The sequence below is a fragment of the Bufo bufo genome, chromosome 1 (genome assembly GCF_905171765.1).
Source record: "Bufo bufo chromosome 1, aBufBuf1.1, whole genome shotgun sequence".
In the NCBI taxonomy this organism is placed as follows: Eukaryota; Metazoa; Chordata; class Amphibia; order Anura; family Bufonidae; genus Bufo; species Bufo bufo.
This window is the reverse complement of record NC_053389.1, coordinates 604,403,963-604,417,828: the sequence shown is the minus strand read 5'-3', so window position 1 is coordinate 604,417,828 and position 13,866 is coordinate 604,403,963. Positions and strand designations below refer to the sequence as shown.

At 43.5% G+C, this 13,866-nt stretch overlaps 1 protein-coding gene across 1 annotated transcript in view; it reads left to right on the top strand.

Moving 5' to 3' along the window:
• The window catches only part of LOC120985564 (src substrate cortactin-like), a 71,329-nt gene that overhangs the window by 51,696 nt on the left and 5,767 nt on the right, over nucleotides 1–13,866 (top strand). The window contains exons 12-17 of the mRNA XM_040413580.1: nucleotides 296–351; nucleotides 5,968–6,037; nucleotides 7,658–7,803; nucleotides 9,923–10,024; nucleotides 10,123–10,396; nucleotides 11,448–11,519. Coding sequence (XP_040269514.1) covers nucleotides 296–351; nucleotides 5,968–6,037; nucleotides 7,658–7,803; nucleotides 9,923–10,024; nucleotides 10,123–10,396; nucleotides 11,448–11,519 — 720 coding nt within the window. The remainder of the gene's footprint in view (nucleotides 1–295; nucleotides 352–5,967; nucleotides 6,038–7,657; nucleotides 7,804–9,922; nucleotides 10,025–10,122; nucleotides 10,397–11,447; nucleotides 11,520–13,866) is intronic.

Below are 13,866 nucleotides of genomic sequence, written 5' to 3'. Positions count from 1 at the left end.
AAATTGCACAAATATTATGCCAAACATGGACATATTCTGGCACAATGATATAATTTCAGGCACATAAGACACAAAACTGCATCCAGTAGTCAATCAGTGACACACACTGTTTTCTGGTGACTCAGGAAAGCCATGCTGTGCCCAATACCTTTTCACCCATCGTTATATTATGTACCCAGTCCCTGGAGGAAAAGTCATGTATATTATGTCTGGGACAAGATGAAGCAGTAGCGCCTAGATATATTATGTTACCGTATTTATATTCCTGAATCATTAAATTATTTTCATTATACAGACTATGCAAAAGGGTTTGGAGGTCGTTATGGTGTGCAGACTGACCGTGTGGACAAGGTAAGAGAGTGATATCGCACAAAATCTACATATCTTATAAAGTTTGTGAGGGTATTGCTTACCTGATTTCTCTGGGCCTGTTTATACAGTCAAGTCACATTATTATGACCACCAGCTAATATCCAAAGGAACTGCCGCGTGCAGCGCGGACAGCAGCTAGATGGGCTGGGAGTGACGCAATAAGGTCCTGGTAGGTTGTCACAGGTATCTGGAGCCATGCTGACTGCAGTGCATCCCACAGCTGCTGGAGGGCATGTTGGGGAGGATCTATAAAGCAAACACAACGATCATGGTGGTCCCATAGATGCTCAGTTGTCTACAAGTCTGGGGAATTAGGGGGCAAGGGTAGTACTTGGAAGTCTCTGTCATGCTCTTCCAACCAATGTTGGACATTTCTAGCTGTGTGACGCATTTTCACATGGCCGCATTGTCTTACTGGAAGATCCCATCTGCGCTAGGGAAGACAATCATCATGTATGGGTGTACGTGATCTGCAAAGATGGATTCATACCCTAATTGTTTGAGAGTGCCTGGTTGCTGGGTGTTTATTCTCTGATGTTTCTCACCTGACAGTCCAACGTCCAATTTTTAGATGAAGCAGAAAAAGTCACCCATCGGAGAAGACAACCATTGCCAATCAGCAGAGGTGCAATTCCAGTACTCTGCAAAAATTGAAGAGGATAGGAGAGAAGGAGGTCTTGTGAGGATCGGAGATTGCGTGTGGGGATGTATCGGGAAAGTAGCTCAGAGATGTAGGGAGGGGACAGGTTGTGGACAGCCTTGCATGTATTTGTTAGTATTTTGAACTGAATTTGTTGGGCAATGGGGAGCCAGTGAAGGGATTGGCAGAGGGGAGAGGCAGAGGAGTAACAGAGTGAGAGGTCGATCAGTCGTGCAGTAGAGTTGAGGATAGATTGGTGGGGTGCGAGAGTGTTAGATGGAAGGCCACAGAGGAGAATGTTGCAGTAGTCTAGGCGGTAGATGATGAGGGCATGTACAATTAGTTTCGCAGACTCAAAGTTGAGGAAAGCGCGGATGCGGGAGATGTTTTTGAGTTGGAGGCAGCAGGTGGTGGAAAGAGCTTGGATGTGTGGTCGGAAAGAGAGGGCAGAATCCAAGGTCACTCCAAGGCAGCAGACTTTGTTGACCGGGCAGAGTGTGCAGCCATTGATTGTGATAAATAGGTCTGTTGGGGGGAAAGATAATGAATTCTGTTTTGTCCATGTTAAGTTTTAGAAAGCGAGAGGAGAAGAAGGAGGATATGGAAGATAGGCATTGTGGGATTCTGGATAGTAGGGTGGTAATGTCTATGCCAGAGAGATAGATTTGTGTATGTCATCAGCAAAAAAAAGTGATACTGTGTCACGACTATGTTTATGGTCGTGACTCTTAGACCCGCATGCAGTTGCCAGCGGTCAGTTTGGTTGTTCACCGCAGGTGTGGGCTGTGAGTTGTTTGCCCCACCTGTGGTTGCTGCTGGCAACATGATGTTGTTGGCAGTGTAGCAGCCTGAGCTGGTTGCTGGGCTGCTCACTGTCTATGCATGTGGTTGCCTCTGGCAACCTGTGTAGTGTATGTGTGCACTTTCCCTGTTTGGTGTGCACAGGGTTTTGTTGTGTGTGCATTTCCCCTTTAAGTAGCTTCACTACCCTGTCTGGTGTTGGAAGGGTTAACTCCCATCCTGGTGTGTATGAGTGGGTGTGGCTGCTTGGGCTATTTAGCTTCCACTGGATGCCTGAAGTGGAGGGGTACTCCAGCCATGCTGTACGCTGGAGTCATCCTCCTGGTCTTCTTATGCCATTTCTCCAGTGAGGGCCACCCTTGTGGTCATAAGTAAATGTCATGATGTTAAGTTTATGTTCCGCTGCAGTCTCACCTTAGTGCAGCTATGGTGTCCTGGTTTCCTGTGTGATTTGTTGATGTGTGCTGTGTCCTTTTATGTTGGTGTGGACATCAGCACTTGTGCACGGGTTCCAGTCAGTGTGTCTGTGGCAGGTAGGGTGGAACTGGTTTAACTTACCTGCCATATCCATATGCTGTATATGTTCCCTTCTCCTTGCAGCTTGGCCAGTTGAGACTCCTGTTCGTCCGTGATGGGGAGGAACAGGTCATCTTACTCTGCTCCTAGTCCAGGGATTTCCTGAGGGCTAGTAGGGACCTGAGGTTCCGAAATATGGGCCCTCCTACCATCTGGGTTTACTCATACAGTTAGGAGTCAGGGTCAGAATTAGGGACGTTTTGGGAGGTGACCTGCTCCCTGATCCTGTCATCCTGGCCTAGCAGCTTCCTTATTCCTTCAACATCGCACGGTGGGGGGTTTCCCCCACTCCCCGCCGTGACATACTGAAAGCCATGGGACTCTATGAGCTGTCACAAGCTGAGGGTGTAGATAGAGAAGAGCAGGGGTCCTATGACAGAACTTTGCGGGACACCAACAGAGAGGGAATGAGACGAGGAGGTGGTGTGAGAGTGCGAGACGCTAAATGTCCATTCTGTGAGGTATGATGTGATCCAGGAGAGGGCCAGGTCAGTGATGCCAAGAGATGAGAGAGTTTGTAACAGAACGGAGTGGTCGACAGTGTCAAGGGCAGAGGACAGGTCAAGGAGAAGGAGGACAGAGTAATGTTTTCTGGTTTTGGCTATTAGTAGGTCATTGGTGACTTTGGTAAGGGTAGTCTCAGTTGAGTGGTGGGGTCGGAAGCCAGATAGTAGGCGGTCAAAGAGGGAGCAGGATGAGAGGTGAGAGGACAGTTCAGAATGGACATGTTGCTCAAATAGCTTTGAGGCAAATGGAAAAAGTGATATGGGGCGATAACTGGACAAAGAGTGGTCAAGTGAAGGCTTTTTGAGGATGGGTGTAATGGTAGCATGTTTAAAAGCACAGGGGAATACACCAGAGGTTAGTGATAGGTTGAAGAGATAAGTTAGGGCTGAGATAAACACTGTGGTGACGTTAGGGATGAGGTGGGATGGGATTGGGTCAAGTGCACAGGTGGTGAGATGTGATCTGGAGAGTAGAGTGAAGAGTTTTTCTTCTGTTATGGTGGAGAAGCGGGTTTTGGGAGAAGAGGACTGAGCAGTTGTGTAGAGGGTCTGTGGGGACTGTGCAAAGAAGCTTTCTCTAATGTTGACGATCTTTTGTTTGAAGTATGTGGCAAAGTCCTCAGCTGAGATGAGAGGAGAGGGTGGGGGCACTGGGGGACAGAGAAGGGAGTTAAAAGTGTTAAAAATTTGTTTAGAGCTGTGGGACAGGGAAGATATGAGAGATGAGAAGTAGGCCTGTTTTGCATCAGCGAGTGAGGATTTGAAAATGAGGAGGGATTGCTTGTTAGCGGTGAAGTGATCCTTAGAATGGGATTTCTTCCATCGCCATTCTGCAACCCTGGAGGCTTGTCTGAGTTTTTTGGTCAGGTTGGTGTGCCAGGGTTGTCTGTTGATTTTTCGGGTTTTATTGTGTGTGAGGGGGGCAACAATGTCCAGAACTGTACTTATTGTGGTGTTATACAGGGTGGTGGCAGTATCTGGGTCTTGGCGGGAACAAATGGCAGAGAGTGGGAGAAGAGAGTCAGAAAGCAAGTTTAAGGTTCCTGCAGGGGGGAGTTAGTGTGTGGACCGGGGGAGCAGCAGAAGAGACCGGTGAAGAGAAGGTGAGTAGGTTGTGGTCGGATAGGGGGAGAGGCGAATTAGAAAGGTTAGATAGGGAGCAGAGGTGGGTAAAGTTAAGATCCAGAGTGTGACCATCTCTGTGGGTGAGAGCGGAAGACCAATGTGAGAGGCCGAAGGAGGAAGAGTGATAGGTGTTTAGAGGCGGCTGAGTGGCAGGTGTCAATAGGGATGTTGAAGTCATCCATGATGATAGTGGGGATGTTGGCAGAAAGAAAGTGTAGGAGCCAGGTGTTAAAGTGGTCAAAAAAGATGGTGGCTGGGCCTGGGGGCGGTAAATGACAGCTACTTGGAGGTTGGAGGGAGAGTAGATGCGAACAGAGTGTACTTCAAATGAAGTGAGTGTAATGGAGGGTGGCAGTGTAGTTGGGCTGTAGAAGAGAGTGCAGCAGGGGAGGAGCTGTTAGAGGGTGTCAGCCATGTGTCTGTGAGACCCAGAAAGGAAAGTTTTCGAGAGATGAAGAGGTCATTAATGTAGGAGAGTTTGTTACAGACAGAGCATGCATTCCATAATGCTCCTGCAAGAGGAACCAAAGGAGCAGGGATCAAAGGAATGGTTATTAGGTTTAAGGGGTTGCAGAAAATTGCAGAAAGAGATTTGTAGTAGGAGGTATAGGTGATAGTGGGGATTTGCTAAGGGGGGCCTGGATTTGGAGAGATATCACCAGCAATAAGGAGAAGCCGAGAAATTGTTAGTAGGTGAGAATAGGAGAGGGCAGGAGGTATCTGTGTGTGTTTGGAAAGGAAGTGTTTTACATTACCAAACAGGTTTGTGCAAGTGGTCAGGTGAGAAGGTAAGATGGAAGGAGAGATGAATAGTTCCTTGCTTGGTGAATGGATGTGGGGGTATTTCAGGAGGTTTTGGAAAAGTGGGAAGAGGAAGGCTACTTTCACACTCGCGTTTGGTGCGGATCCGTCATGAATCTGCACAGACGGATCCGTTCAGATAATACAACCATTTGCATCTGTTCAGAACAGATCCGTTTGTATTATCTTTAACATAGCCAAGATGGATCCGTCTTGAACACCATTAAAAGTCAATGGAGGACGGCTTTGTTTTCTATTGTGCCAGATTGTGTCATAGAAAACGGATCCGTCTCCATTGACTTACATTGTGTGTCAGAACGGATCAGTTTGGCTCAGTTTCGTCTGACGGACACCAAAACGCTGCAAGCAGCGTTTCAGTGTCCGCCTCCAAAGCAGAATAGAGATGGAACGGAGGCATTCTGAGCGGATCCTTTTCTATTCAGAATGCATTAGGGCAAAACTGATCCGTTTTGGACTGCTTGTGAGAGCCCTAAACGGATCTCACAAATGGAAAGCCAAAACGCCAGTGTGAAAGTAGCCTAAGATGAAATATAGAAACATTGTTTGCATTAACTATTTCTGTAATTACCTTTGGTCCAATTCTGGTTCAATTCTGGTATAATTCAGTATATGCACTTAAAGAGTTGCACTTGAAAGATGTTGCATGTTGAAAAGGACTTAGATTTATACCACTCAGTGTTCAACAGGTGTGAACAAGAGGGGAGGGGGTACATTTGGCCTAATCAAGGGAGGACCAGATACAGGAGTGAAATAGTCAATGTAAACAAATACTCCATAAATCCAGCAGGGAAAGAGACATTAAAAGTTATATGCAGACATACCAGAACATGAGAAGGAAAGATGAAGGGTGTGGACAATATCAGACTCTGGAAAAGTTGGGCGCAGCAGTTAGGTTCAATGCAGACATACCTGGAGAGGAGAGAATTGGGTGATGGTCAGTAGTCAGTGGTGACAAAGGTCATAATAATGTGACTCGACTGTGTATATGGTCCTGGCCATTGGAAGCACTAGCTATTTGTACTGATGTATGGTTATTATGGACTATGGAATCAATATCTAGGGCTTACCTAGTGATAATTTCACATTATTTTTAACATGAGACCTTTCTGTATTCTTATTCCGCAGTCTGCTTCAGGCTTTGGTAACATTGATTCACCTAGCTCTGCCTATGAGAAAACACAGCCCCTGGAAGCCAGTGAGTGTTATACACTTCTACAAATCATTACTACCACATCAGATTTTTCGAGACTAAAGCTGAATTTGAAATACAGATTTAAAGAAGTATTTCAGGGATACCCTTTAAATTAGAAATATCATAAAAAGTTAATCAATGATGATCCACCCACTGGGACCCCTACTAGTGACGTTTATTATTTATGGTGGGGAAGTCTCCATGCATGCAGGATCACTTTTGACTGAGATTAACCCTTTCAAGACCAGACCAATTTTAGTTTCGTTTTTTTTTTTGGGGGCTATACAAGGACTTATTATTTGCAGGACAAGTTTCTAATGTTTACCTTCTATTGGCACCATTTAATATCCCATACAATGTACAGTATGGCAAAGCTGTAAACAAATTCTAAGTGTAGTGTAATTGGGAAAAAAACAACCCTCAATTCTGTGATAGGTTTACGGGTTTTGCATTTACTGCATGCATTGGGTTGTAAAAATAACGTTACATTTATTCAGTGGGTCAGTACTATTACAGTGATACTAAATTCATCTAGTTTTTGTTATGTTGTAATGCCTTTTTTTTTTTTAAATGACATTTGAAAAAAAATGATTTGCACCGCCATATTCTGACATCCATAATTTTTTTTATTTCCGTCTACAGAGCTCTTTTTTGTGGGGTGAGCTGTAGTGTTTTGGGTTTTTGTTTTTAAAAATGTTTTTCTCCTCTCTTTACCTTTATTAGTTTACTATTGCAGTCAATGGTAAAATTACTTTATTTCTATTAAGTCCTGCCACAGGCTCAATAGGACCTTTGCTATGAAAGGCCTAGGAACCTTTGTAAAGCTCCTGGCTGCCAAAGCAACTGAACAGCTCCCACAACCTCTGTGCCAATCAGTTACCAGGAGCAGCCCTCTCCTGGTAAATGACACCTCAGATGCCGTGGTCACAGTTGACCAAAGCATCTGAAGGGGTTAAATGTCTATGATTGGAGTTATCTCCGATCACAGACATTGCATGCAGTTGTCTGCTGTATAACAGAGCAGTTACCGGCCAATTATGGCACCTGCTTTCTGCCATATATGTATTGCAGATCGCACAAAACGGTTAAGGCAGCTTACATGACCTCCAAGAGAGGTTTCACAAAGTGTTAACCTCAAATACCCCTTTAATATAGTCTTTCCTACTATATTTCACTATTTCTAAGTGAAAATGTGTTTGTGATGCACACAAATGTATTGGTTGCCATATTTTTTATTTAAGTAATGGGGGGGGATTTATCATTTTGCTTGAGACAATGCTGCTGTTGTTTGCAAAAAATGAATCAAAAAGTCACTTAATGTTGACAAATTTGTCGCAACTTTAAATATGTCTAGAGGTGTCTCTTCAGTTTTTACGCCACCCAACTACTGGAGTGAGGAAATCTTATGAAAATTATATTTCGGTAGCCAAAGATTGGACACAACATGTAAGGAAACTGGCATTGTAATCTCTCAGGGGTCCCTTTCATTCTGGAGGTCAATGTTTGCCTGAGATTACTAACTTCTAGAATATGATTTTTTTATGTCTCTATGACATCAAAAATAATTTAAATTGGATTTAACCTTTAAATACTGAACTTTTGCCCTGAATAAAATACTTCCAGTGACAAGTGGAGCTCAGAATCTAAGATCTCGTTTTGAGAATATGGCTAAAGTGTCAGAGGAGGAAAATCGCCAGAAAGCAGAGGAAGAGAGGGCCAGGAGACAGAAGAAAGATGAGAAGGAACGAGAGGCACAAGTAAATAAGGAGGTGAGGCAAAGATTCTCCTTACTACCATGCAACCAAGGTCAAATTATGTGTATAGAGTTACTACCTATATTAAAAATGTACTAGTCAATTACAGATAAAAGAAAAGGTACAATTTAAAGGTCAAGAGTTAAAGTTTTTGTTCAGAACTGATCTGGTAATAAGAAACATATTAATATGGTTTCTTTGTTAATTATTTCCCAATGGATCTGTGTGCAGAAAAGTGATATTATGCCCTCAGTAATGTTTGTTGGAACCCTAAAATTGACATATATAATACAGCTTTGATGCAAAGATGTTCCTTGATATCTTGAACTGAATCAGCCCGGGTATGCTTGATATGCAAATGAGGACCATCAAAGGGTTCTTGGGGCAGGACACTGATGAAAGGAAGATCTGCCAGGACTTTCACATCCTAGGGAAAGCCCGACCCCTGCTGGTATTTACTGCCCACACCTGTGTCAGCAAGGACATACATGCTGGGATGGGGGCAGGGGTATATGATATAACTTTCTTCCTGTGTAATTATCTGCACTAACCTAGCTCACAAGTAGGAGCAATGGTGACCTTGGTGGCCTCTGGGACCAGACAAGTCTTTCTGGACTCTACAATCAAGAATGTGATTCGCTGAGACCTGCTGGAGAGGAGTGTTCTGAGTACAGAGTAAAACCCATGGCATGTGTGACAGAGAGAATGGTGTAGCTAGCTCAAGGATCCTGACCCCCTCCAATCCTCTCCCATTCCCTTAATTGTATTTAGAATGTAGGTATATCCCTATTTGTAAATAAATCCAACACTGAGTTAGGGCTCTTTCACACTTGCGTTCTTTTCTTCCGGCATAGAGTTCCGTCGTCGGGACTCTATGCCGGAAGAATCCTGATCAGTTTTATCCTAATGCATTCTGAATGGAGAGAAATCCGTTCAGGATGCATCAGGATGTCTTCAGTTCCGGACCGGAACGTTTTTTGGCCAGAGAAAATACCGCAGCATGCTGCGCTTTTTGCTCCGGCCAAAAATCCTGAACACTTGCCGCAAGGCCGGATCCGGAATTAATGCCCATTGAAAGGCATTAATCCAGATCCGGCCTTAAGCTAAACGTCGTTTCGGCGCATTGCCGGATCCGACGTTTAGCTTTTTCTGAATGGTTACCATGGCTGCCAAGACGCTAAAGTCCTGTTTGCCATGGTAAAGTGTAGTAGGGAGCGGGGGAGCAGTATACTTACCGACCGTGCGGCTCCCGGGGCGCTCCAGAGTGACGTCAGGGCGCCCCAAGCGCATGGATGACGTGATCGCATGGACACGTCATCCATGCGCATGGGGAGCTCTGACGTCATTCTGGAGCGCCCTGGGAGCCGCACGGACTGTAAGTATACTGCTCCCCCGCTCCTCACTACTACTATGGCAACCAGGACTTTAATAGCGTCCTGGCTGCCATAGTAACACTGAACGCATTTTGAAGACGGAGCCGTCTTCAAATGCTTTCAGTTCACTTGCGTTTTTCCGGATCAGGCTTGTAATTCCGGCAAATGGAGTACACGCCGGATCGAGACAACGCAAGTGTGAAAGAGTCCTTAAGATACAGTTGTTCTTCAGTAATTTAAGGCACCCGCAAAGCAGAGCACATTCTACAGTGTTCGTGCAAAAGCACATTGCCATCACCAAATTATTTTTCGGTACTCATAAGTTCACAGCTCAAAAGGCACTTCACACCATAGGCTATTAAACTACTCAAACTCATGACATTGATTAGGTGACCTGGGGCTGCTTCAGGTTGTATTTAAGTCAAGTGTACAATTAGCAAAGATCCTATATTGGTAGTGGCTTATTTTTATCAGATAATTTTTATGCAAAACTATTACAACTCAGTTGTGCAAAACCTTACAAAAAGTTTGGTGGGTGTTTCCTGGGCAAAGGAGAAAGCAAATCCTCTGGTTCTAACCTTCTAAGAACTGGGATCCAGCATCATTTTCCACTATAGTGGCAATTAAAGATAAAATTTTATGTCACTGTAGAGAACCGCAGGGTCATATTTTTTTCCTTAGCAATTATATGTCACACATGTAACACCCTATATATAGCTGTCGTGTACGTTAATATAATGACCCGTTTTCCTTTTTTGTAGTCTCAATGTAAGTCAGACATTGATCAGTCTCAGAAGCAGCCAGTTCCAGCCCCTGTCCCAATTCCTCGTATTTCTGTGACCCCACAAACTCCGGAAAAAGAAGTAAGTACCTTCTTGTAGGCTGAAAGATTCTAAAAAATTTAACTTTGTGAGCCATTTCCACTGATTTATTACAACCCTATTTTATTTATCTATCACTGGATTCTGAGTATGAGGCACCTCCAGCTCTTCCACCCAGACTCCCTGAAATGAGGATTGATACTGTCTCCACTCCAGAGGAAATATCTATTCAGGATGACACTTATGAAGACATTTCTGTGCCTCCCCCCGATACAGAAGATGATTATGAGGCCATTCCAGATCCACCACCAAGGCTGGAGGAAGAGGAAAACGATGAAGGGTATGAAATAATGGACCCCTCAGTTCCTCAAGAGGTTTGCTTATATGAAGAATTACCACAGGAGAGGGAAAAAGGTGAGAATGAAAATGAGAGAAAGGTTAATAGTAACATTACTGGTGTTCTTATGTCCAACCTGGAATTATACTTTTACTGTATGTAATGGAGATGATAGAACAGGGGTAGTAGTTACTCACAGTTGTGGTCCTCTCTCTGTCGCTCCTATGGGCCATGCAGTGATGGGAAGGGTGCCCCTTTTCTTACTTTCAGGGCCAACCCTGGTTTGGGGGTTCTTGCCTGTTGTTAGTTTGGATTCCCTCGTCGGAGTTGAGTTTTGAGGTGCAAGTCAGGGTTCCCTTAAGTGTGAGACAATGATGAGGCATATTTTTAACAATGATAAAGTTCAAATACAGCAGTCGCAGTTCTCAACATGCATAGTCTGGCAGTTCTTATACAGTTTTGCACTTTCCACAGGTTCTGCAGTTTTCAAAGCTGCAGAGGTTGTTAGGTTCTCTCTTTGAAGCAATCTTCTCCAAACCGCACTTTTATCTCTAGCTCAAGTACAAGCATCCAGAAATAGGGATGTGCTCTTCACTTTTCTCTGTACACAATGTACTGTACTCTGTTACAATGTTCTTAGTGGGATTTGGGCCTTAGCAGATCCCCAGTTTGCCTCTAAAGTATGTCCAGTCTGCCAAAGCCCTACATCTCTTGGACAGGTTTGCTGTGGAGTCCATAAGTCTCAATATGCTCTTTTTCTTCTTTCTTCCTCACTCAGAGACTGGTTTAAATCTTTCTACATATTTTGCTTCTCTCAGGTTGGATTTTCTCAGGGCTATTCTGTGCTTCCTTCCACTTCTCAGTCTCAGATTAAGCTAGTCTGTCTCATGCTTCTTTTGCTCTATCTAGCAATGGTTGTTATGGCCTGTTAACTCCTTGTACAGGTCGCATACTGTACATAAAATGAATACAATACATTTTTAATCCTTTAAGCAGTGGGCCACTGCTGTAAAAGTGGGGTGCTACAGATAGATAGACATGAGGTAGATAGATAGACAAATAAATAATTATTTTGATATACTCAAGCTATAATATTGTAACAGATAAATAAGATATATTTATTTTCAGAGCTTTCTAAACACAGTGGTCAAATGGGAGCCTCAGGGATAAGTGCAATCGCCTTGTATGATTATGAAGAAGGTAAGTTGTCTTTGCATTTGTTCTGCCGAATAACCGAGGTGCAATGGATGGATGTATATAGTCTAGGGCAGATCATTGTTGGTGGCACTTGAAGCAGTTGTCCAAGTTAATTATAAATTTGTATAAATTTGGCCCATGTGCCAAAGTATTAGTTGGCATGACAAACATTTATAATTTCAGAGAGACCTGTAAAGTGTTTTCATACTAGTTAGATGTGGACCGCTATTCATTATTAATTTGGTCTGTATAATGGAAAAGTTAGCGTCCCACTTTCCCTAAACGCAACCTACTGTATACGGAAGACTATATGCACTGTGGTAGAGACAAAGACCATAATTTCTGGTAATTTAGTGACTGCCAATTCTGATTTATGCTGTTGGCAGCTAGTTACCTATAACTATAGGGGTTTTCTAGGCTCCAGATAGGGATAGCCTAGCCTCAGGATAGGTCATCTATATCAAATTGGTGGGGCTTTGACACCCGACACCCATACTCAGCTGCTGGTACTGGAGCTACCACTTTGTATGAACCTGGAAGTTTAGTTGAGGTCCTATTCAGGTAAATAGTTGCTGAGCTACAGTAACTCACCACAGCGGCTACACTTTGAACACAGCTGTGCTTGTAGGTCTGGCAGTCCGACGGTGGCAGCTGCAGAGCGATGGGGATGCTGGGTGTCAGAACCTCACCACTCTGATATTAATTAGTTAGGCCTCATGCCCACAAATGTAAGTGTTTTGTAGTCCGCAAACCAACACGGATACTGGCCATGTGCATCCCACATTCTCACATTCCATATGTCCCACACTGTAGAAATGCCTGTTCTTGTCTTCATAACGAACAACAATAGGATATGTTCTTTTTGCAGAGCTGCAGAACGGACACACGGATGAGAACAGCTCACGGTGTTCGGTCTGCATCAGATCTGCAAAAAATGTGGATCAGATGTGGACAAAAACTATAGTCGTGTGCATGAGGCCTTATTCTAAGGATAGGTTATCAATATTTAGAGTCTTGAAAATCCCTTTAATGGCTGTTTTCATTGTCACTGGAAGAATGGACAATGAATGAACATATTTCTGGACTACTGGAATCGTTAGGTAAGTGATAATTGTAGACTGAAGGACTATAGATGAGTATAAAAAGGTATACTAGCAGCAACATACACGGCTGTGTGCAGTAGGGTTTATACTGTACTGACACAAAATGCATTAAATAAGCAATTGCCTTACATTTATATTCAATACATTATATTGTGTTACGCAGGGGCCTAGCTATAGGGGAAGCAGCTGCTTTGGGGCCTGAACTCAGAAGGGGCCCGTCCTGGAGGAGAACTAAGAGATTGTGTTGTCAGGGTTCCCTTAATAGTATTATGAAATGAAATTGTATAAAGAGACACTGTAGAAAATGGACTGAGTAGATTCCGGACCTCGTCTGAAAGAGCGATCTTGACTAGCCACAGAAGTGGGGGTTGCACGCAAGGAGAGGGTTGCAAAAAATTTGCTGGAGTTGGGGTGCCCCATTCAAAAAATTTCTGTGGGGCCCAGTCATTTATCATTACGAAACTGGTGTGACATGTCAGTTTAAAGTATCCAGCAGTGGCTCATTTAATACATTATGTGAAGTTAAAGAATGCTGCAGGTCATTTAGATAATGTTCCTTCTTAGATATCTTATGGCGGGTTTACACGGCACGATAGTTGGGCAGATTATCGGGGCTGGATTTTCCCGACAATCTGCCCATCTCGTTCTACGAGTGAAACTGTCGTTTGTGCAGGAAAGTAAACTATTGTTTACAGCGATCTGCTGCCCAGAAACAATGCAATGCTGCATGAGGCTGAACAAGTGGCCAGTTGTCGGGAAGGAACGGTCCCTTCCCGATAATCGGCTGCTCCTTGGCACGTGTAAACCCACCACTATACATAGAGCAGCCATATTCCAGACAAAGCTCTGACTATCACATAATGGTGCAAAAATTTGAAGCACATTTAATATTGTAGTTTCTGCGTGTATATATAGCATTAGTGTTTGTAAGTTCGTTATCTGTGCAGTGATCTTGATAGCTAGGTTTTATGTCACTAGTGCATGTGTCACTGTTGCCTCTCACAGATATATCTGTTTAAACAAGTAGCATATAAGCCAGATGGTCATAGAAGGTTTAGTGAGATCTCAGGATTATGTGTTTGTTATGCAAACAAGGTCACTGGGGATGATTTATGAGTTTAATAATCTTACACAATTCTTTTATTAAATATATAACAGTGCAATCGTACCATTAATTATTAGGAGTGATTTATTCATTTTCATGTTCTATTCACACCACATTTTTCCATATAGTTGGCAGTATGTAT